At 37.3% G+C, this 25356-nt stretch overlaps 1 protein-coding gene across 18 annotated transcripts in view; it reads right to left on the bottom strand.

Moving 5' to 3' along the window:
* Positions 1 to 482: 482 nt before the first annotated feature.
* Positions 483 to 25356, bottom strand: part of MEP-1 (zinc finger protein MEP-1) — a 69550-nt gene continuing 44676 nt past the window's right edge. For 13 of the 18 annotated variants that reach the window (XM_071688221.1, XM_071688214.1, XM_071688219.1 and 10 more), the window contains 8 exons: positions 24301 to 24419; positions 17185 to 17352; positions 11923 to 12102; positions 8420 to 8542; positions 8019 to 8123; positions 7544 to 7739; positions 5564 to 5718; positions 483 to 3703 (listed from right to left, as the gene is read on the bottom strand). In XM_071688221.1, the coding sequence (XP_071544322.1) occupies positions 3518 to 3703; positions 5564 to 5718; positions 7544 to 7739; positions 8019 to 8123; positions 8420 to 8542; positions 11923 to 12102; positions 17185 to 17352; positions 24301 to 24419 (1232 nt within the window). In that variant the 3' untranslated portion in view covers positions 483 to 3517. The remainder of the gene's footprint in view (positions 3704 to 5563; positions 5719 to 7543; positions 7740 to 8018; positions 8124 to 8419; positions 8543 to 11922; positions 12103 to 17184; positions 17353 to 24300; positions 24420 to 25356) is intronic. The other 5 variants (XM_071688210.1, XM_071688209.1, XM_071688208.1 and 2 more) reach the window with 3 other exon arrangements.

Raw genomic sequence — 25356 nt, forward strand, 5'->3', positions numbered from 1 at the left:
AAAAAAAAAAAAATTATGGTTCAGATGAGATTGACAGCCAAATATAATTTCTGGACGAATGAGGGGACTACAAGGAGTGTTTCTGAATGTGGTAGAAGACTCGTCTCTAAGCAGAGCATGGGAAAATTTAAGTGAGGGATGATGGATACCGAGTGGCTTTAAATAGCAGCAACAAGCAAAGATCTAACTGCATAAATGTTGTGCCAAAGTTTAGATCTTTACGAGGTACTGGGTTTAACTGGCTCATAAAAATTCTTAAATATTTAGAGTTTTGCTAAGTTTTATCAGGGTGGGTGAGACTAACTTTTTGAAGATGGTCAGGTCTGAAAGAAGTAACGCTGATGAGAAAAATTTCAAGTTGCCCTACATTTAAGAGCAACATCTGTCAAACTAACAAATATCAGATTACTAACTAAATGGGAAGGGGGTTTCCATGGAAAAATATATACACAATCATCATCCAAAAGGTTAAAATAACATCATCATCTTAGTGTTTTATTCTACAAACTTCTCACCTTGAGCATCATCACAATTTTCTTCTAAGACTTAACGTACAATTTTCACTCTAATTTAGATATTAAAAAAGCCCTAAGTTCATCATTCATTATCTAAAAGTGAGACAATCCTTGGCGCAGAATCTGCAGTGGCTTAAGTAATTACCACTGCTATACTTTTATTTTCCCAACCTATTTATAACCTGGTACATGTAAAACTTTTCATTTTCAAATCAAATGTCAAAGACACATGCTTCTAAATAATATTTTTATTGGTGTATTACACCTAAAAAAGTGTACATAGCTACAACATTTAACACTTCCATAAAGAAAAATTAAATAATATTCTACCTACTAGCATTTTACATTCAATGCAATGTGTACAGAAACTGAAGTAATTAAACTTATGGAGCATATCGATTCATACGTAATGTACAGCTTCTTATACTGTGCCACACCACCAACACGTCACTAGTCATGAAAATGTACACATTTAGTGACTAACAGCTATATTATTTGTGTAACATCCAAAATATGAGACATTCAGGGCATATGAAAGTGATGTTAAGAGGTATCCATGGGTATGCACAGAAGGCTTCATCACCCAAGGTACAAGTGATGTACTGGCTACATCACCCAAGGTACAAGTGATGTACTGGGACATGGGCTCACCCGATGACATACTGTGGGTTCATATACTCACAGTGCCTGCTACACTCGATGAGGCTCTCCAAGTATTTCTTAGGAGTTAATATTTAGTTTACACTGCAAGCATTTACTTACATTCTTCTGACAAAGAGTGCATTAAATGTCGTAGGTACACTGATGTGTAGGGTGTGCACTGTGAGCATATCAACACACACAAGTGCATGGTGTGAACACAGCCCTAGTGGCCTGATCAAAAACTTTCACCAACAATTAATTCTTCATTATCTGTATTCCCATCACAGGATAAAGTGATCAGAAATATTACCTCAAGCTTGTCTAAAATCAAAAGAAAATCAGCACTTTTTAAGATAAAAATCAAATATATACATTTATGTATGTAACTGTGGTGAACCTCAGGATTCTGAGAACAAAAAATGCAAATCTTCCTGATCTCGTTAAAGTACAGAGAAGCAAGAGGTGATAATTTCATAATCAAATATCAGTCACATTGTGACACCAGGAATTCTAATGAAGATATAGTGCTGGGTCAAAATGGTTCATCACCAGGCAAAATGTAGGCACAGTAGACTCCATACCAAGATTCTTTAATCTTCTACTAATTGTCCTAGGTGAACTAAGGAGGATCGTATCACTGTACAAATCTTAATTTATCTTACACTGAATCAAAAAATAAAATGCTTCTTGTTCTAATGGTGGCATTTATATATTCCCAGGTGTCATTGGTAAGGCATGATGTAGCAGAACCTCGGTGTTGCTTTTGTTTTTCAAAATTGTGAGGCAACGTGAGGTGTATGTCCTACTTCTACCAACACCAGATTTTCTAAACATATCCTATGACATGGAGGGGCTGGTTTTAGTAATGATTTGTGGAGGTCAGGTAAGTGGCCAAGTATAAACATATCTTGCTACCAGAAATGATTTGGTGCAACATGGTAAAAAAGCAGTTAGAATTTGTGAAACTGGTTCTGCAAAATTGGTTGGTTAATTCCAATGCAAATTGAAGTGACTTCATAATATCTGATAGGCACCAGGGGATCAATTATTCTTTGTAAGAGTAGACATAACTAAAACCTACAGGACCCAGCTGGCTTAGCCATAACATTTATCCAATGTAAAAATGTGATAAAAAAGGTATTACATATGATAAAGTTGAGCATTAAGCAGGAGCATTCCAATGATGTAACAATAAAGATAAATATAATGGTTGCAGTTTTCTTGCAGTACTCAAAACCCCGAAACTGTCCTTTGTGGAGAGAAATCTAAGGTCCAGATTCACACCAATTTTTTTTACACTGGATTTGCAATTATTACTATTTCAGTGCCATGAACTTGAACATCAATGGACTCCTTTCAACTCGCAGTCTTGAGTTGTGAACAAATGTGAATAAAAACCTGAAAAATTCTTAAAAACAGGTTACCAAAACTTTAACTCATGGCAAAGGAAAGGACCTTCCTATGGGCAGATCCACAAAAAAATTTGTGAAAATAAACTTTTAACTTGAAAGAAAGAGCTCCTTAAGGTTGTTGCACGTGAACCTAGGGCAACTTTGTGCAGTTCAACTTTGGTTAAATAATGAGGTACTCTCAACTAATCCCTACACTCCTCACGCATCACATAACATTCTTTGATTTCACAATTTATACAGTAGAATTCAGGAATAAACTACTGCAGTAATTTATGACTGGACTTTTTCCATTAGGACGAAATTACAGACAAACTGTATCATCAGATTTAATAAAACTGGCAAAGGTCATGCGATCAAGCAGTGACATGTCGAATGCTCAACACACTCGTATAAGTTAAATATTGATGATAATGTATAACTTGTCCTGCTTGGATCCAGCAATTTAACCTCGGTAGAACTGTTTCAACAGGACAAGATCCAGCACCGCATTTATGCTTTGTCACTAATCACAATTGTAACTCTAAGTATTATTTTTTTGTGTGTGTGTCTCACTGAATAACCACTTTTCCTGTTATGACCACCAAAGTACACACATTGCATCATTTAAATGAACTTTGAAGCAACATTTTGAAAGGCCACATCAGCCTACTGTTTTTTCAAAATTGTTTTGGCATTACCTGTATGCACACATTAGCACTTTATAAATATTAGTTTTAAATATACTGTATATTTATATATATATATACTCAGGTCCACTAGTGCACTAAACTCACTCCTTTCCAAACTCATATCACTGCTCAAGGTATAAAAGTCCCAGAGTTACAAATTTTCCCATTAGGTGGATTCCACTCATTAACTTTCATATAATTCACACCAATTGTTCTTAATTTTCATTATCTATCCACAGTTCCGTAATTCTAAAAGCACTGCCTGATGCACGTCACATCATTAGCTACTGGTTCGTGCCTTCTTTGAGCCATTTCCTATGCTTTCCTTGTTTGAGCGTTTCCTGGATTCTGCTGCAGCTTTCTTGGAGGGAGATTCATCGAGACTGATCACCTCAACACTACTGCCACTGCGTCGTGTTGGCCGTGATCCCACTTTGGTAATAGTAATCTCCTTGCTAACTGTTGGCTGAAAAGCAATGAAATTATGTTCAAAAACTTAAATTGTTTTAACCATCTAAATAAAAGCTAGCTTCACACTAGTAATACCATACAGAAGCAGTACAGAAAGATACTGTACCATCCAAACCCATTATATATTCTACCAAACTTGTTACGACACCCGTCACTACTTGACATGAAATAAACTTCAACACTTCCAATTCAAACGAAAATGAGCCAATGCTTACTTCTTTGTAAGCCTAGTTACTGGCAATTTTATCCAGAATTACAAGGGACCAGTGTTCTGTTTTCACTTTCTTCCATTCTCCTCCGTAATGTGCAGGTTGGGTACAAACTCCTTTATGTAGTATCTTCATATCTTACTTATACTAACAAAACTGGAAATATTTCTGATGGACTCCTTACAATGAATAGCCATCCCATATCTCATTTCCGTAAGCCACTCCTTTTAAACCTTAAACAGCAGGAGTCATTATACAACTATTTGTTTTTTAGCTGAGACGGCACAGGCAGCTGATGATGAAATCAAGGCCATTCTATTAACTTGATCACCGTTTCCTGCATCAGAGATAGTGCCAGGAAACAGACGAAGAATGGCCCATCCACTCATATACACATATATATACATAAACACCCAGATATGCACATATACACACATATACATAGCATGTATACTTACATATACATACACAGACATATACATATATACACATGTAAATATTCATACTTGCTTGCCTTCATCCATTCCCAGCACTACCCCACCTCACAGGAAACAGCATCGCTACCCCCTCCCTCAGCAGGGTAGCACCAGGAAAACAGACAAAAAAAAGGCTGCATTCATTCACACCTAGTCTCTAGCTGTCATGTGTAATGCACAGAAACCATAGCTCCCTATCCACGTCCATGCCCCACAGACCTTTGCTTTACATGGTGAAAAGTGTAAAATATTTGAAAATCATATAAATAACATGTAAATAATCCTAGCAAAATAAGAGTGGTTATAAAGAAGCACAGCAAAACATTTCACATTATTCTTCAGCATTATTAGCAGCATATCATGACACAAGTGGCTACAACAAAAACTAATCAGCCAAGAGAGCACGAAACCCAGATGGCATGTCGAAGTTTAAATGTTTGTAGAACAACATATAAAGTTATTTTAACGTATAGTCATTTTAACTTTTTGTTTCAACTTGATATTTCTAATTAAATGACTTCTCTTTTTTTCATCTCTTAAATTACCCTCTGTCCTGGGGACCCTACCTAGATTGTGGTCCCATCTTGTAACAGTTAATGATACTGTCTCTCTCTGCTGCCACTCATGTTACATAACTGTCAATCCCTAGTTTATACCAGGAACAAAGCATTTTGTTGATTAACAGGTAGTAAAAGGGACATGCCTATTGGTACCATGACAGAAAAGGCAAGAAGAAGAGGAATAGGTATGAGAAAGAGGAAGACATCACAAAGGAGAAAGAGACATGAGCAGGATGACTGTCTGGGAGGGTAAATACAATGTTTACTCACCTCTCCCATGCCAAGGTCCATATACTCTGAATGAATAGGGCATGAAACTGGTCTTATAAGCTATATTTAAAGCATGCAATCTTTCTTTGAAAATATTTCTATTCTGATGTATGGACCACATAAATCTTAACCTACTCCATTAAATGATACCATAAGCTATATGTAAGATTCCCTTAAGATGCAAAAAGAGAGACCATAAAATAGGAGTGAAAATAATTCCAAATTGTAATGCAAAATTAATTCTGAATATATAAGCCAAAGTTATACTATAAAATTTTTATACCAAAAGCAAGGTACTAGATCACAATTCTATTTTATGATCTTGTACCAGGATTCTCACCTGTTTTGATAAATGTGACCCACGCTTTAAACTCACCGTTCCTTCCGACTTCTTCCCCGAGGACCCTGACTTGTCAGACTTTGTTTTGACTGCTGGCTGAGGAATGATGGTGATCTCATCATTAATCTTTAGAGGGGAGTCGGAAGACCCAGAACCTGAAGATAAACATTAAATCCTTAATTAACATCTGGAAGTCCCATGTATAATCTTTACCACATGCCAGCAGGATAAGTGCTAAACTGACCCTAACTTGACAATAAATTTGTGAAAAATGTAGCATTGTTCACATGGCACCACATCTCTTGAACTTTCTTTAGCAGTGTATTATGCAATATTTCAAACTTATTCATAATGCTTGCACTCACAGTCTTCTTTCTTATCGTATATCACGTATCCACAGCTCGATCACACACGAGGACATCTTTTAAATATTTTGTTACTTGACACTCACTTAGTTTTCAGCTATGTCCTCTCATCAACATGTTATTTCTAATTTTGAACAACTTAGTAACCACCAGTTCCACACAGAACACTGTAATCACATCTCCCCTTTCTCTTCTTCCTGAGTGGGTAACCAATAACATTAGCCTCTTCCTGAAGCTTTGATCCCTTACCTCTGATATAAAATCTGTTACTACTCACTGAGCCTTCTCTAGCTAAATATGTGTCCCTTCAGTGCAGTGGGATGACCAAATTGAGGCAGCGTACTCTAGTTGCTATCTAGTACATGCTGTAAATACTTTTCTAGAAAGAGACTAAGGTATGCAAAGGATAGAAAGAATTGAATGAATGCAGTACATGAGAGGGTCAACATATTGCTAACACACTGAACCATGACATATAAAGCAGCTAGATAGCTTTCTTTGCTTTAGTTTAGCTCACTAACAGCATGTTGTCTTCCACATACATCGATCAGGTATGTGATACAAATTCAATAACATTTGGAAGAAGTAAATTGTTTTCCTTTACACTCAACTGATTCTCCCACTCTAACAATGTTTTTTTCAGGAACAAACAAGCAGTAGCCTCGTTTACACATGCATCCACTCTCCTGCAGTGATGTCATGTCGTACGCAGTAACTTCAGTTCCAATCATTCCAACCAGAAATCTGTAAACTGCAATGTGGTCACCCCTCTCTCTTCAAAGTGGTTAATCCTAAGGTCATTAATCTCTCTCCGTATCTTAATTTTCTTGCATCAGGTGCCATCTATGTTGCTGCCTCACTCAACCTTCTTCAGCAGATAAATGTGTTCTCTTAAGATCTGTGACTAAACTGGTGTTGTTTACTCTAATTTACGGGCAGATACTGTAAATACTATTCTGAGAAGAAAGCGGTGTGCAAAGGCTTGAAAGAATTGGAGGAATATGGTCAAGCAGAAGGGATATATGCTGTTCATGGAATACATACTTCCTGCACCAGGAAGCCCTTCTATCTTCATGAGTCATTACAAATTCGAAATTCAATTACAATGAATTTTATCCTTCTATCAAATGAAGTTTCCCTAATCTAAGAGATTTTCCGAGAAAGGATATACCATTAGGAATGTCTGTATAACATCAAAGCCTACACAACTGTATGACCCCACAACTATAACATTTGTTTCTCATGTGTTTGAAGAGATCTATCACAGCAGCCTGTAGAATATATTTCACAAGTTTCTCCTTCCAGGGTCAACAGGTTTGGCAGGGCTGAACCTAACCACTCCATTGGTTTATAAAGCCTTCCATGATGAATCAAATCTGTGGTTCAGTATAATCTTTAATCTAGTTTTTTGTATACATTTTCTATTTCAACAGCATTCCAATTTACACAGGCGTTCAAAAGGCAGTAATTAACAGCATTCCAACTTACACAAGCATTCAAAGGACAGTAAGGTTTACCTTCACAACAAATGACCATGAGATCAATCTACCATACTTCTATGTGCCAAACAATGTCTTATCGTTTAACCCTAACATCTACACGACTATAAACTTACCTCCACCACCTTGTTTTTTGCCTCCATCCCCTTTATTTTTGTTGACAACAGAATGCGCAGAGTAAACATGATTCTCAAAAAGTCTGTACATGTTGAAGGTGGCTGTGCAAACGGTGCACTTGTAAGATAAGTGTGCTGGTTTAAGCGTCATCTTATGGTCTTTGCTGACGTGATTCAGGAGCTTCCACTGGAATACCTGTGGAAATATATGGATAATTAAAGTGTGATGTTGGAGGTAACAGGAAGTGGACTAAAAGAGCTATTCATACTCGTATTTCTAAAAACCCCTTAGTAACTTCAGTTATCAAACATTACCATAACAATACAAAATTTAAAACATAACAGGAAATAAGTAAATTCTGAAGACACCAATTTCCTGGTCTTCCATAAGGTGACTCAATTCCAGACTTCTTCCTACAACTGAAATAGAATATAGAAGAACTATAATGGAATGAGAAATAATGCAGATACAAACCTTGCCACAAATAGGACAGCGGCCAGCATCCTTGCCCTTATTCGCTGCTTCCTGCATAGACGAAGTCACCAGCCCATGAGTACCAAGCAGGTGTCGTTCCAAACCCTGTTAAATAAAACTAATTATCACCATGCAACATACTCTCTCGGCCTTTTGTTTACTTTTTTTCTAATACCCAGTTGCCTATCCTGCCTCAGTGGAGTAGAGTCAGGAACAAACAAACAGTGGCCTTACTTGCACACAACTCTTCTCAAGCTGTTATGTATAAAATACTGAAATTTTGCATTTTTCCACAAAAAATTTGACTACAGATGATATCTGTAATACCAGACCTGAAAAATATTTTGATGCTTTAACCCACAATTATCGCACAGTGATACTTTATCACCTTGAGTTCATACCTGGTCTGTAAAGAAGCGGTGTTGGCACTTCTGGCAGTTGAGCGGTGGGCGGTTATAAATCATCTTTGGGTGAATCTTCACTTTATGAATCAAGTTCATGTGGTTACGAAGTTGCTCTAGGTCCTATAGAAAGAACCATCCCAACATTAAACATCTCATTTACAATGATAAAGAGTGTTTTGAACATTTATCCTAAGCAGCATCCAGGATAGACACTCTTCCAAACTTTTCAGCGGATGTGACCATCTTAATGTTTTAGTCAGACATGATATTTTGCAAATGTGAAAAGGCTACAAAAATCCATAAAGTTAAGAAAGCAAATCTGAACAGCATTTATATGATCAATTTACAAAATAACAAAAATTCCTAGTCATGGAAAAGGTTTCCATAAAACTAACCACAAGATTTTTCTGTAATACATTTCTATTTACCTACTATCTTTAACTTCATTCTCATTTACAAGGAATGCTCACAGCCTTTCGTTCACTCATACACATCCTCATGTCCAATTTCCTGAAGCGAATATGGGCTTCTACACACACTAGAAGGGTGTTGTTCCATGAAACATGTGTCGCCTGCAGTGCAGCACAGTAGTTGGGAGTGAAATAAGAATAGGAGGGAATACTGTTCGGAAAATATTAAAAACATCAAATTCCACAGGCGAAGTTGGAATTTTCTTCAAGTTCAGAATCAGGTTATGTTCCACATGATAATTACATAGGCATAACTCAGGCAAACTACAAAGTAGATTTATGGGTCTTATGGAATACAACTCTTTGGATGTTGAAAAACAAATGTATAAAGATTCATGAATATCTTCTTTAAGCTTTCCAAGTTATGACCAAGTTTATATTGTATGCTATGGCACAATTAATAATGATGATGATGGGAACATGACTAAAAATGATGATAGGCAAAGCATCTACTAAGAATCTGCAATGCCATGCAGGTGACAAAATAAAACCACCCCTTAATCATTTACTTTGCAGAGACTATCGACTCACCAAATAATTCAATGCCAAATGATTACAGATTATTTTTCTGGCATTGTTATGTGATATGCCATTAACTCTTAATTAATTACTAACTTCCCATTTTCATTTATCTTTTGGGTCTATCTCTTATCCCATCACCAACCAACATTACCACATGTCTGCTTCCCCAAACAGTGATTTCTCGTGCTTCTTATTATGGCCATACCAGCTTCAAAGGCTTCCGTCCATGGTTTCACATCACTTTTCTTTCTAACATGTTCATTCTTTTCTTTAACCATCTTTTCTAAATTCTAACTATGCTACACATGTTATTCATTTCTACTAGTCTTATCATTACCTGACTAACACTAAGACACAAGAAGACTCGCATCCTTACATTAGCAACAGATATCACATCCTCGTGCAAGATTTTCGAACACACTAAACTGAGAGTCTTCCTATTTGCCCAAGCTTTATAATCAACTCCAATTTTTCTTAGCATGACTTCTCTTCAAATCCCTTGGCCCACTACCATCTCAACAGTGCATCACTCCCAAACAGCTAAAACTCAAGCACATTCTCCTCCATAATTAAATTAAATTCTTACTATTCCTCATCTCTTTTAAAAACAGGAATACCTGGCACTTATGTATACTTTCAACATCCTTCAATAAACATCATTAAAGCATACACTAACTACAGTTGTTCCCTTAATTTCCACCAATAATACAAAAAGATATGTCATAATCTATCCCTCTAAAATATCTTCAGTAACTACCAAGTAACCCTTCTCATAAGTTCCTGTGACTAAAAGTAAATGAGAAGCAGATTTTACAGAAATCATAACGTAATCATATTCCTAAAATAAATCTTCATGGTTTGTACTGACAGATGCAAACATTCATTAATATCATATTTACTATATCATAATACAGATATATTAATGTACACTTAGGAGTGGACAGTATTTATCTCTAGTATTTTGCAATACATATAATATTTAAAGAATGACTGATTTATAGAGTTTGCAAGTAAGAGTACAGTAAATAATGCTCATTCATGACATTAAATCACTTTATGACTTGTAAAAAAGACAATCCATGAACACGCTTTTACTGACAAAATTTTCTCCCTATACATGCCCATGTCTAAACCACCTACATTGTAAGGCTCGCATGGAACCCAAACTTGCAACTTCAATGAAGATTCTGTCTTTCAAACCTGTACAACATTATGCCTCTGTGCACACTACACTTTGACGAAAACAATTTAAATTGCCCTCTTTTTTTTTTATACGACATGTAAAGAGTTCCAGGAGTGCATAATGGGAAGGTGTGTGTGTGTCTCTATGAGAAGAGTATCCATTATTTTCATGATGCTAACCATTTTGAACTTAAAAGTGTACATAGGAACATCCAAGATACAGTTACATGAAAAGCTGTCTTAATTTACGGATTTGATAAGATGTGGACGGCCATAATCTCCAAGCAAAAGTTTCTGCCAAATCACAAACCAATTCTGACAAATTCTACCATATGTATGCAATTCCCAGGAATGTTACTGTACTTTAATGAACTGGAATGTATATTATATGCTCAGGTGTATAGTTTCATTCACAATTATAGATAAATTGCTTCAGTAAGGGGGAAAAAATCTAAGTCTTCACATTACCCAACTACTGAGAGCTTAAGGAGCTTGTATTCTTTGCATAAACCTAGTTAAACAAATGATTTTCCAAGTCCAGAACGGGGATATGGTTTATGATAATAGATCATAACTCGGGAAAACTATGAGCTTGATTACATCAGTATTGGAGAATGACATGAAGCCTGTTTAGGGTAGAAATTCTGAAAGATTGATGGGTAATTCAAAGGGTGTAATAGGGTGCCTTCTGGTAATGGCAAGCTGGGTGATGGTTGGTGTTGCCATCAGGAAATCTCTAGCAGACGACAGTGAACTGACTGTTCACATGTTGGGGTGATTCATCACTGGGGAGGAAAGAAGGGTGTCCACCCGTTCTGACCAATACACTTCTTTTGGTTTTCTTTATCAGTGTTGCAGCTGGGTAGGGTCCTGTGACAGCACAAAGCATTAAATGTATAACTTTCTTTAGGAGAGTTTTTGTAAAGGTTAGTGTTGTTGTCATAAACGGCCAGTCCTCAATGTTGAATTATCATCTTCATACATTTCATTCATGCATTCCAATGCTTCATAAATGAAAATTTACGTTCCACAATTAGTCATCACATTCAGCATCCTCTTACCCAAAATATTATACTCATTCTTTACAATGTTTCCTTTTCAAAGACATACAATTATAGAGATCTGTTCCTCTGGCAAATCACTTTTCTTCCAAGCTCTCGAACACATTGTGTGAATGCACATACACTGTTCTCCGTTTGTTCATTTATCATCTCTGTTACTGATCTACCTAAGTACTGTGCCTAACCTACAAAAGTATGATGCTCTAACAAATTCCCCCAAAGCTCTTGCATCTTATTCTTAACCACTGACAGCATAGTTTCTTACCTTAATATAACCGTCACAGATTTCACATATGACAAAGGACGGTTTCCCACTGGAATCACGTGCTGGTGTGTTCCCCCTGCTAACATTCTGCGTCTGCTGCTGCCCTGCTCGTGGCAACGGCGTGATAGAGATACTTGGCTGCTGCGGTGACTTTGTGTTCCCTGCCTTGCTTTGTACACTCTGAAGAGAAAATCATATTTCAAAAAGTGTTATCAATGAAGTATGGAGCACAACTAAGGGTGTATAAAAATCTAAAGCTTCATAGGTTTAATGACATGCATACTTATCATGCAGTAAAACTGAGAAACAAACAAAAATTACTTACATCCTCTATAATACAAAAAACAATGAAATCATTGCCAACTAAATTGGGAAAATAACATAAGTTTGAGAACAGTTCTGCCTGTGGCTACATTTTCATACTTCAACTCAAAAACAGAAGTCAAATAATGAGTTAATTTGGTAAATTCATCCTATACAATTGATGGGAAGACCTGAGCATTAGGTAGTAGTAATCAATAAGAACATTAGCTAGGAGCCTCCGCAAACACAGTGCTAGAGTAGCCCTCTGCCAGTGGCCTCTTAAGGATGAGACACTAAAGGCTAAGAAGTGGCACTGCAGTTCACTAGTTACAGAGACTTTATTGCCTCGGCTACCCACTTGAGGAAGTTCCAGTTGGGAAAAGGCATCAAAGATACAGATAGAACAGATAGGTACATACCCGAGATTAGAGAGGGAAAAGCTATTCTAAAGCACAAGCAGCATTGCTTTCTTGTTCTCCTTCCTCTGATCTCATAAAGATATGTCAGATATCAACTCATGCTGACATTGGTACAAATTCAAGCCAACCTGCTGGAGGTCCTACAGTGCATGACCCTGGTACTCAAATTTATTAGGTCCAGGGCAACAGTTCGTCGAAAAAAATGATGGAATGGTAGACATATTCTCCATTCAAACACAAGTATAATTAGAAAGAAAAAAGACTTCTTATGCTTCAAAGAACTTTTACTCTCCACACTGCTATTATTCAAAATATTGCTTTAAAATGGAACACAATATAAAAATAAGGATGCGGTATGCAACGGTTCTAAAACATCCACTCCAAAGATCCTAAAAAAAAATCAATATATATCAATATCAAATAAATATTCCTCTTACAAGATAATAAAAAAAAATCATGTTACAGGTACTGGGGACTTCTTAATAATAATCGGGTACAGTACCATAAGTCAATATTCTCAACCCATTACTATTCTCAGGAAAAATATATGCCTTGAGGATATAAGACATGAGAAAGCTTTCACAACAAAAAGACATGAAAGAGCAGTCAGAACAAAAGAAAACAAAATTATGTACTGTATTCAGAAGAGAAGCGAGTTTTTGAAAAATAATCAAATGACCAAGAACCCTTCATCTAAGTATGATTGTGGGAAGATTGCCTAACCATTCATGTAAACTCTGCTTAAACATTTCCAGAGCCCTCGATAGAAAAACAGAACATCCTTAGTGAAAGCTTAGTTCTTTCAGATGGCCTTCAGTCAGATTATAAGGGCAAAGCCTTCACTGACAGATGTTTCAACATGAAAAAGGCTCATATGGCACTGTCACAAACAAGCTTGTCAAAACTTAATGCTTGAGAAAATATGATATGGAGAGCTACAGAAAGCTTTCTTTCATACGATTTCAAAGGGTAATGTTTGTTGGAACTGTACTGAGATCCCCAACCTAACAGACATGTACAAAAATTGGGATTCCTAGATCTCACGTTCTCACAGACAAAAACTCCTCCATAAACACCTACTATATGTAAATTTCAGTCCACTTCCTTTCATAATGCTGCATTCTAAATGTCCACTTCTACTTAGGGCACTACATGTAGCAGATTAAGGTAGTCAATTTTCCAAGGCTGACACCAATCATCATAATCTATACAAATCAGTCACCAATCATCATAATCTATACAAATCAGTCACCAATCATCATAATCTATACAAATCAGTCACCAATCATCATAATCTATACAAATCAGTCACCAATCATCATAATCTATACCAATCAGTCACCAATCATCATAATCTATACAAATCAGTCACCAATCATCATAATCTATACAAATCAGTCACCAATCATCATAATCTATACAAATCAGTCACCAATCATCATAATCTATACAAAGCACTCACTAGTCTATAAAAATCAGTCACTCAGTATATGATCTGCTAAAAACATGTTCTGGCTCATTACATTGGCATTCTGTAGATACATACAGCATCTCAAAAAAACTTACGTTTGCACCTGAATAATGCATACTGCATCACTCAAAGCATGTAAAAAGCTTGTCCTCATATTCTGGTAACACTGTATGTGTTACCCATTTTAAAAGTTCACCATACATCCATTTTTGCATAGGTTCAAGCATCACACGTCTGAATACATATAATATATAGCCAGAAATAACTAAATTATAATTTTTCAATAAATATTCATTGTGGCACTCTACAAGCTCATAGTATCATATGAGCTATTTTGTAAACCATTACAATTACTCTGATGAATGTACTGGTGGTGCATAACATATCTACATTGTATAGAATTCTTCATTTACTACGGTAAACAAGTAAAAAAAATACCATACAACAAGGAATAGATATTATCATTATTGCGATGGGAATGAATAAAGGCAGACAGTATGAATTATGTACATGTGTATATATGTATATGTCTGTGTGTGTGTATATATATGTATACGTCGAGTTGTATAGGTATGTATATTTGCGTGTGTGGACGTGTATGTATATACATGTGTATGTGGGTGGGTTGGGCCATTCTTTCGTCTGTTTCCTTGCGCTACCTTGCTAACGCGGGAGACAGCGACAAAGCAAAATAAATAAATAAATATATAAATATTGTACAACACATAATAATACAGATATGTTTGAAGTCTAAAGAGTGGATGTGAGTGAATGAAGCTATTTCTTTATTCCTGGTGCTACCTTGGTAGTACAGGTAACAATAAACAAGTGAAAAAATACAATAATAATAGAGAATAATCCTTACCAGTAAACACACATAAAAACATTACTAACCAAAACCTTGCAAATTAAAAACTGATCATCACACACAATAACATCCCCATGTTTGCCTTGTGGATGACCCTTCCCGACTCCCAGGCAGGGCCTCTGAGAGCAATTCTATCAGGGGGGTACAAAGTTCTTTGGGGTCCCCTTCCCTTCTTCATTTGCCATCCTGTTTTCATCCACCAAGGTTTTATGCCATGTGCTTTAAGAATATTCTAACTATGTAGGCTCACGGAAAATGTCAACGCTAGTCTTCAATACATGCAAACATTTTCTGAGATCCCAGGAAATTCCCGGGCCCCCTTCTGAACCCTGAGCCAGGGTGCAATGTACCCCCTGCACCTCCCTCTCATCCAAGCTCTCAGGATCCTAAAATATTAGAAAAAGCAACATACATGCATGAATCCAACTGACAGTTTTGTTTTCTTTTAACTTTTCCCACAAGTAAAGCTTTACATTCCTGCTGAGTCTCATAAGCACTGTACTATAATATTCTCTCAATCTTGAGGTTGAATGCAAACTTTACCAAATGGAATTACTGAATTAAAAGTACTAGCTGCTCTGAAAAAGGCCTCCAGTGGCTAAAATTAATTCTAGTCCCAGGCATTAATTTACAAGTACATTTCTGGCAATGTGATTCATTGCCAGTACTGACTACTTTCTACCTACCTATCTATCTCATATCTCTGACATCTGTTCCAATTGGGACTTCCCTAAAGGGGTGACCACAGCAACAGTCTCTCCATAACTAAAGAACTCCCGTGCCAACTCTTAGCCTTTGCTGCCTCACCCTTTACAGGCCACTAGCGGAGGGCAAGTCTAGTGCAGTGTTTGCAGAGGCTCCCAACTAATGTTCCTTATGACTACTACTACATAATATTCCTGCCTACTACTTCTATCTAATAATCTTGTCTAAATATTCCTACCTACTACTTTTACCTACAGCTCCTATCATTTTGCCAGAAGGCAGGCACTTTGTGCTCATCACAGGAAAATCTGAGTTACGAAGAATGAGCTGCGTGAGTTAAGTGTTGTTAAGTGTTCCATATAACAAGGATAGACTGTATGTCTGTGGACAGAATACCAAGTAGTCACATGTTAGTGAGGCAGAAAGAAAAGACAACTTCCTGGGTCAGAGGAGTGTAACTCGACAACCACTAAAGTGCTGACTCACTAAGCAATGTCACTAACCCTCCTGATACCTAGGTAGGTAGTACTGGTATTGACTACTGTACTACTATATTTTATCCCTGGGGATAGGGGAGAAAGAATAATTCCCACGTACTCCCTGCGTGTCGTAGAAGGTGGCTAAAAGGGGAGGGAGTGGGTGGCTGGAAATCCTCCCCTCTCATTCTTAATTTTCCAAAAGAAGGAACAGAGAAGGGGACCAGGTGAGGATATTCCCTCAAAGGCCCAGTCCTCTGTTCTTAATGCTACCTTGCTAATGCGGGAAATGGTGAATAGTATGAAAGAAAGTAAACTACTATATTCATTATAATCGAGTACAGATAATTTTGCTCACCTACATATTTCTTTGCTTGCATTGCAAAACTCTGCAACACTTGCAAAGTTGGTCAACTGACCTTATCTGCAACATGACATTTGCATTAAAGGAGTAATTCACCACTTATCACTTTTTACTCTTACTCAAAAGCATAGCACTGTCACTCTTCTTGTTTTTTATGACTGGATATATCTATAAGAGGAGGGCCACGAAGAACAGTTTCGTTTCAGTTGCCAACATCCCAATGTCAACATAAATCTTTGATGTGTCTGACTTACCAGGACTGTATATGATAACATTCAGACGTTCGAATGATATCCAACACCTATGCCACTCTCACTGTGACCTGGATTTGAGACTACATTGAGAATACAGGTACATTTCACACAATGGCATGGACCTGTATGAGCTTTGTTTTGATATGAATCTGAAACTAACCCAAGCTAGCCATGGATCCAGTATTAGAATTTGGCCCTAAATTTCCAAGTTTTGATGGCTAACAAAATAATATACAATTCAAACAATGAGGAAAATTTTACTGGCACAGTGATATAAGACTCACCTGTATAATACATGTGGATAGGTCTATGATTTACAACTCCTGCTGGTTGAGCATTTTTAATGCAGTACAACTCATCAGTTAAGGACAGGTATAGAAAAGGCAGTGATGAATCACCTACCTGTATAGTTATAGATGATGAAGCTCCCAGTGTAGGAATGAGGCTGACAGAAGAAGCTGACGAGGACGGTAAGATGCGTGGCACTCTCGCTGCCGACTGTGAAGATACGGAAACACTGCTCACTGAGCCGGATGCACCCGACATTGGGACCAGGTGGCCATTGACAAGCTGTGGGTTGCCAACAACACACACGATAATGCTTCCCAGCCAAAGGGGAATATACATGAATTACGTCTTACGTATCTAGGCACCCCATTAACTATAATATCTACTTTATAATAATGATTATTTCTCCAAAAGAAACAAAATCCCAGACTATGAGGCGGTTTAAAAAACAGATGTGACATTTGAGCATGGCTCACCACAGAGAAGCTGCTATCACAACTTGCACCATCAGAAGGAATTTCTAAATCAGACTAAATACAATACGTATACCATAAACTCAAATGACGTAATTTATGCATGTTCCCTAAGGCTTGTCATCTCATAATGCAGATAACAAGCCTTAATGAAGCACTATCTAGGGTTCAGAGCTGCTCAGTGAGTTTCAGCTAAGTGGAAGCCTCTACGCATAAAATCACGTTTTTTTTTCTTAACTCAAGATTAATGATGGAATAAATTTAAAAAACTTTAATGGCCAGATGTTGCACTTCTGCTGACATCACAACTGCAGCAGTCATATCTATGACACAAAAATTTTAAGAACCCTCTACTTTTGAACTGTTTCAACAAAACAATGTATTCAGCCAAGCTTGTTTTAAATATAATCTACTCTGATTATTCTTAGGGAAAACAAAAAACAAAATTTGAAGATTGGCATAAAATTTTTCCTGATCAGTCCACTACAATTACTTACGTCATGGAGACCTTTCTACACACTAGGGATCAACTTTTTTCAAACAAAGCTAAAGGATCCTATTCTGAGTGTTTATCATTTTTGTCTCTTTAAAAGTCTTATGCCTTTCCTGGTTTTCGAATCTTTCTGGGAGGGCCTACATCAAAGACCAAATTCTCTCTAAAAATAGGTAGCATCAAAAACAAATGAAGACTGACTTTATATGCACATGCCCAATCCCTAATCAATAATTTCAAAGCCTACTCTCTACACCCAAGTCCTACAGACTTAGCTGTTTCGTAAGCCTTGGTTCAACCCACTAACAGCATGTAATCCTTATATAATCGAATTCATCCGATTCATTCTATCCTATGCATGTTTTTTATCCTCCCGAATGTCCAAGCCCAAATACCCTAAAGCCTTTATCACTTGCAAGCCTTCCATCTCCTTCCCAGTATCCCACTATTCCCAGCTCCAACTGTTTCTGACACATACACCCTTGGAGTTGATCTTTCTTTGTCCATTATCCCCATATGCCCAAAACACTTCAACAAACCAACAACATGGTTTTCTCATTCAGATTTTTGTTTACTATCACATCTCCCTCTAACACTAATTTCTAACACAATCATACCATCCTTGAGCATTCCACTTTCAAAAAATCCTCCCATTTCTTTTGCTCTCAAAGCCTAAGCCTCACATTCATATAACACTAAGGACTACTACACATACTTTCCACTAAGACTCTCTCACTCTGCATACAACCTCATCCCAAACACACTATGTTCATCTCCTCTCATTTGATACATTTATCAATCCTTTGAAATTCTGTCCAACTCTTCATTAACATTTTTTCTGTTACCAGTCATCCAAATATTATGTATGCATTTTTTCTAACCAAGTATCCCTCATCAACATCCTTCTTTCAGTGTACAACTTGACAAGCTTTTCCTCAATATCACCTACACTGGGGACTTTGATGCCCCTTAATCACATCAACTGCCACATCACCCTCCCTTGTATCAAGTGAGAAAAGCACTCATTCGGCTCAAAACATTAGAGAAGTTTTCTCAAAATGACTTGGTAGCACCAAGTATTCATTCAATTTACTGTGACAGTTAACGAGCAATGTTATATTTGAAAAATTCTAATCTTAATAAAATAGGCCTGCCAAAAGTAGCACATAATTCTTATTATGGCAAAGTTTTTTTTACCTACATAGGTGAGAACTAACATTTTCATGGAAAGATGTATCATGACTAAAATCTGCTAATCATGTTCCAAAGTCTGGCTCATTCCACAAACTAGGTGAGATCTGAGCCAAACTACCTTTAATGTTGGCAATAGTGGGACACAAAGTTCTGCTACAAAACAGGAAAGACTTGTAAGACTATCAACCCATGAACTACTCTACTGCCAAACTTTAAGGACAAGATTACATTTTCTTTCATTACTATACAGTGAAGGATGAATACATAAACATTTTTGCAGCAGTTCAGTTACAAATACAGTGTATGTCCCCATATAAATATATACACAAGGCATTAGCACTGTAGTCTCCATGCAACACAAGGATACACATGCATTCTGAAAAACAAACTGACCTTATGAGTTTACACTGCTGGTCTATACATCTCATAATGACCATCATTAGTTCTCAAAACATACTACTTAAGAGAGAGGTTTATTTCTGTGCTTTGCCGAGGACTCAATGCTGAGATGCCCCATAGATAATCTATGCTGTTTATGAACGGGTGACCGTCATTTGAAAACCAATCAGCCTGTCATTCTCATATAATTAATCTTTCTACTGTCAGTAAATATGTAAGTAAGCTAAACTCTGCAAATAAATTGTATACATGGGGAAAAACATATTACCCACATATCTCCTGAGCATCATATAAGGTGACAAAAAAGGGACACGATCTTGAGGCACAACAGCCTCCCTCCTGTATCTTCACTTTGTTAAAACTAGAGTAAAGAAAGCACAAGCAAGGATCTTTTTTTGATAATGAAGGCTCCAGTCACAGACTGCAGTTCACATCAAGGACAGGCCTTAATTGAAATATAAAGAGGTTAATGAAAGGGGAAAAGAGATAAGAAAAAGTAGCTATGAATTCTGAAGGCAATGAAAAACATCTTTTAAAAGAAGCCAGGTCACAGTTACTGGGAAAGACATGAGAAGGTAGAGAGTTTGAGGTGTACGGATAGAATCAGTTATCAAAACGGCCCAACCTTGAGTTGCCAATGGTCACACAGCGATCAATGGAGAAATTATTAAACAATTATTGAACAAGTGTTTGTCTTTTATCCCTGGGGATAGAGAAGACAGAATATGGCCCACATATCTCCTGCATGTCGTAGAGGGTGACTAAGAGGGGCAAAAGTGTAGGGGTTGGCCTTGACATCTGCCAAATGAAGATTTTTTTTGCTCGAAGGATTGCTTATTCACTCACCTGTTCTGGATGCAACCTCACTAACATGGGAAAGAGTGATGGAAGAGAGAGAAAACTGTCTTCAAAAAGATAACATGCAGCATTGACTTTAACTGCCCAAATATAAATGAGTCTGGGGAGCAAGTTGGAAATAACTGCTTGTTTGCAGCATATCCATGATTCTTGACTGGGTGAGGTTATTTACTGTATCGTAACAGTTGCAGAGTTTAGTTTACTTAAATAGTGACTGGCTGAATTTAGAAGCTAATCACAGAAGGATGTTATCATGACTGTAAGAAGTTGTGTTACTAAATAATAGCATTCCAAGCCCAAATAAGGTAAATCAGAAACAGCATAAATCTCGGCATCCATGTGTCCAGTACAGAAAAAAATTTTAGTCCACATGCTCATTTTCAATCTACATTACATATCTGGTACTATCCATCAACCAAAAAATGCATGCATTATACTTGGGACATTATTATCATATATATAATGTTACAAAAGGGTGTTAAAAAGCATACATTTAAAAGTATATGCACAACATAAAATGCAAGCACAACCTTCTAAACTTCTGAGAATGAGACAATCATATCACATCTGATATTTACAACATACACTGTTGATGTCAGCTTACTGTCACAATGAATCACCACACATTCTTCCTCTAGTAAGCTGATCAATGTATCCAGTGCTGTGTATACCACAGAATATAACTACGTGGAAGAACAGATCATCTGATATCTGGCAAATTAACATGCTACAGCATTTCATACAACTGCAGTAAAACTAAAGCCTAACATAAATGTCAAGTTTGTGCTCTGATCAGACTCATTGTAAAGACAAGACATATGACTGGGTGCTCGTCACTACAGTAGGTTCACCGATGGTCATTGTCTTGATTTGACCCTTACCTTCTTGTTTAAACAATATCAATTTGTAGAAAACAGAAACAGCAGATGCTACTGAATACCTAATTACTCTATTCTCCATCTAATGGTTGTAAGTGGTACAGCATATAAAAAAAAAAAGTCCAAGGCCTGAATATGCACAACCATTTCTCATTTCTCATTTATCCCTGGGGATAGGGGAGAAAGAATACTTCCCATGTATTCCCTGCGTGTCATAGAAGGCGACTAAAAGGGGAGGGAGCGGGTGGCTGGAAATCCTCCTCTCTCGTTTTTTTTTTTTTTTTTTTTTTTTAATTTTCCAAAAGAAGGAACAGAGAAGGGGGCCAGGTGAGGATTTTCCCTCTAAGGCCCAGTCCTCTGTTCTTAACGCTACCTCGCAAACGCGGGAAATGGCAAATCGTATGAAAAAAAAAAAAAAAATTCTCATAAAACCATACAAGGCATCCAACTCTTTTAACTCAGGCAAGCATGGGGCAACCTCTAGATGAACCTCAAGATGTGTGGTAGAACTCCAACAAAATTCCTTTAACATACCAAATGTTTTTAACACTTAAGAAAGGATGACCAACAGAAAATTTCAGCAGATTTTGGCAAACATCTATAAAAATACAGCAACATACAAATGACTATCCATCAGTCCCCCCAAAAAGTATTGCACACTGACCATCAAAATTAAAGTTCATTCTACTATCACACACCTTAAACACTTGCATTCTCAATATACAAAGATAAATGAACAAGCCTCCAGAGCGTAACCCCACCGGATCATGAAAACATTAAAGAGGAAAAGAATAATGATGAATATTACTGCAATCAAGACATAAAAGACCAATCACTATAACAAAGACAGGCCAAAGGATTATCTAACTCAAAGCACCAAAAACTCTTTCCAGAGACAATGGTAGTCAAAGAAAACCATTTAACTATCTCAATCTCGTTAATACAGTCTTAATGTTGGCTTATGTCTGCATGAGCCTCTGAATGTGCAACTAGCTACTGTAATTGTATTTAATCATTTGCACACAGTACTTGTCTGTGTGATTCTGTACTTGTAATTACCTCCCTATCTGAACTATAGGAAAGGGAGTTTTACACTTGTGGAGGCCCAATTCTTGACTATTTTCTATCACAAAACCTTTCAATTTCAGTGTGCTGTCTGCAATAACTAGGTCCTCTTTCATCTTATTCTATTCATCCATCACTCTCTTTTTTTCATGCTTGACTGCCGTTCCCCACATTAGCGAGGTAGCACCAGGAACAAATGAAGAAAGGCTGCATCTGCTCACATCCATTCTCTAGTTGTCGTGTAATGCACCAAAACTACAACAACCTATCCACATCCAGGCCACATAGACCTTTCCATGGTTAACCTGGACGTTTCACGTGCCCTTCTTCAGTCCACTTTTTCACCCCATACTTCCGCCTCCAATTTGGTCTCCCACTTCTCCTTGTTCCCTCTACCTCATACACATGTATAATCTTTGTCAACTTTTTCTCACTCATTCTCTCCATATGTCCAAACCATTTCAACACACCTTCTGCTCTCTCAACCATCCTCCTTTTATTATTGCACATCCCTCTTACCTTTTCATTACTTACTATACTTATCATACTTGACTGCCGTTTCCCACATTAGTGAGCTAGCACCAAAAAACAGACGAAGAAGGACCATACACCTTAGCTTGAGCCAGGTACTCATTTTATCAACCAATCCCTGGGGGTGGATGAGCAACTGGGATGACTGTGAATCAACTGCCATAACCAAGATAAAAACATATGCACTCGACTCTGGGCAGCCCCATGAGTGTGTCATGGTCTGGAATGCTAACCCCAACACCATGGAAGTCCATGAATTCTTTACATAGTTTCTTGATTAACTTCATGTGATGTCCTCTGGATATTCTACATTCCCATTCCTTTCGATGAACTATTCACTGTCTACATTATCAGACAGATTTTCTCCTTATCATTCTCCTAAAGTGGGACTCTGGCAAGAGGTTAGGGATGATGTCAACTCCCAAGCTCCTATAACATATTAATTCCTCAAACTCATTTCCAGCTACAAAACAATTAAACTGAGGCATTCTTTCTCAGCATCCCACTCTCATTACCTTACATTTAACTCGGGATGAATACCTTCAAGCATGAATCAGACCAACAATCTAGTCTGTCTATGTCTCCTTGTGAGGTGATGCAATACTCCTTAACTTTTCACTTCCCTCATGACTTTTGTGTCACCTGCAAACATCTTAAAGCAGGCTTTTGTGTCACCTGCAAACATCTTAAAGCAGGAATCCATACCTTCAGCCATTCTCTTCCAATACATTTATCTTCCAGCCACTGTAGGAGTCGCCCCCTAATTCCTGCATGGTGATCCATCTTCTTAATTAGCCTCCTTATCAAACACTTTCTGGCAATCCATGTACTCATGATCTCCTCTCCCTAAAACCACGCTGTCTCTCACTTACGTAAGTTCTCCTTTGTAGAAAGTCATCCATTTGCTTTCTATTCATCTTTTCTAGAACTTTACAGAAGACACTCGTCAAGGAGTCTGGTCTGTAATTTGGTGCCCCTTTCCAGCCTTCTTTCTCATACATAGGTATAACCTGGGACATAACCAACCTCTTGTCAAGAATGATGAACCACTGATGAAAATCTTTTAGACCATTCCCTAAACAAATGAATAAAGGCATAATCTAAACTTCTTAATTTCCTACCATACCCTTGGATGTAATGAATCACCACACAAGCAAGCAGACCACTTGTATAACCTACAGTCTCCTAGCAACAAACATCTACTGTCTACTAAAGCCAGTCAATAACACTTCTACCAATGATCAGCTTGTTAGTATGGCAAATGCTTTTCACAATATCTATTTTAAATAAACATTCATCTACATTTATGTTATCTTAACCACATCAATTTCTCACTTACATGGAACATCTGGTTAGCGAGTGTGAACTGTTGTGCATTTCCTGATACCTGCTGCACCAAGTTTGCCGCAGTCGTCGTCGTTGTTCCACGAGTTGTATACAATAAAGACCCCGAATTAGCTGCAACACCAGTGAGAGAAGAAGTACATGCATTAGATCTTTATATCCACACACTATCAGCAAGAGATAAATTTACAACACTAACATATAAGTAATGCCAACTGAAATGTCTCTTTTCAGAGCCATACACAGGGTGAGCCAAGGAACTATAGTCATTAGCACTTACTCAAAGCCCAATTCACCCAAAAGCAAGTTGTAAAACTACTGAGAGTATCAGTCTTAAGCTGAAATGAATCAGTGAACCCTAACTAAAAACTATACCAAGTTGTTACCCATTAACGTATCATCATTCCACAAAAGTAAGAAGCATCATTTCACATCCTTATCATTCCACAAAAGTAAGAAGAATTACTTCACTTCCCCTTACAGACTGCATGAAACCGTAACATACTGGCTATAGTCTGAATGAGTAAGAAGTACATTCCAAAAGCTCTAAAATCATCTTGCAAGAGCAAACCTTTCTTTCTCTCCTCTAAATGGTCTACCTCATGAGCACAAGATATATTAGCTGAGAATATACAGGTCAAGAGTCTTCCTCCCTTCACACGTTAGGAAGGAGGCACCATCCTTTGCTCATCCTCTGTAAAAAACCTATATCAATATGATATCTATCAATACATGCCCATACCACAGTGAAGTTTGCATTATCCACAAAACACTGGAAATCTATGATGACATTCTTCATTTTAATAAAATCGTCCAACCTCCAACTAAGCATGTTTCAGCCTCAGATCCCAAACCCCTACCGAAAGTTCTACGCAAATATTAAAGCTCTTACAATGTCTCCATCTCTATCTAACCACGTTTCAAAAATGGGACTGAAAAAAAACTAGCACTTGAACAGACACATGCTCTTTTCATGACAAAAAGGGGGTTAGAACTTAGAAAATGATTGACTTGTTAAATAAGCATATATGCTGTTGTCAATGCAGGACTG

Source organism: Panulirus ornatus, chromosome 45 (assembly GCF_036320965.1).
Source record: "Panulirus ornatus isolate Po-2019 chromosome 45, ASM3632096v1, whole genome shotgun sequence".
Taxonomy (NCBI): Eukaryota; Metazoa; Arthropoda; class Malacostraca; order Decapoda; family Palinuridae; genus Panulirus; species Panulirus ornatus.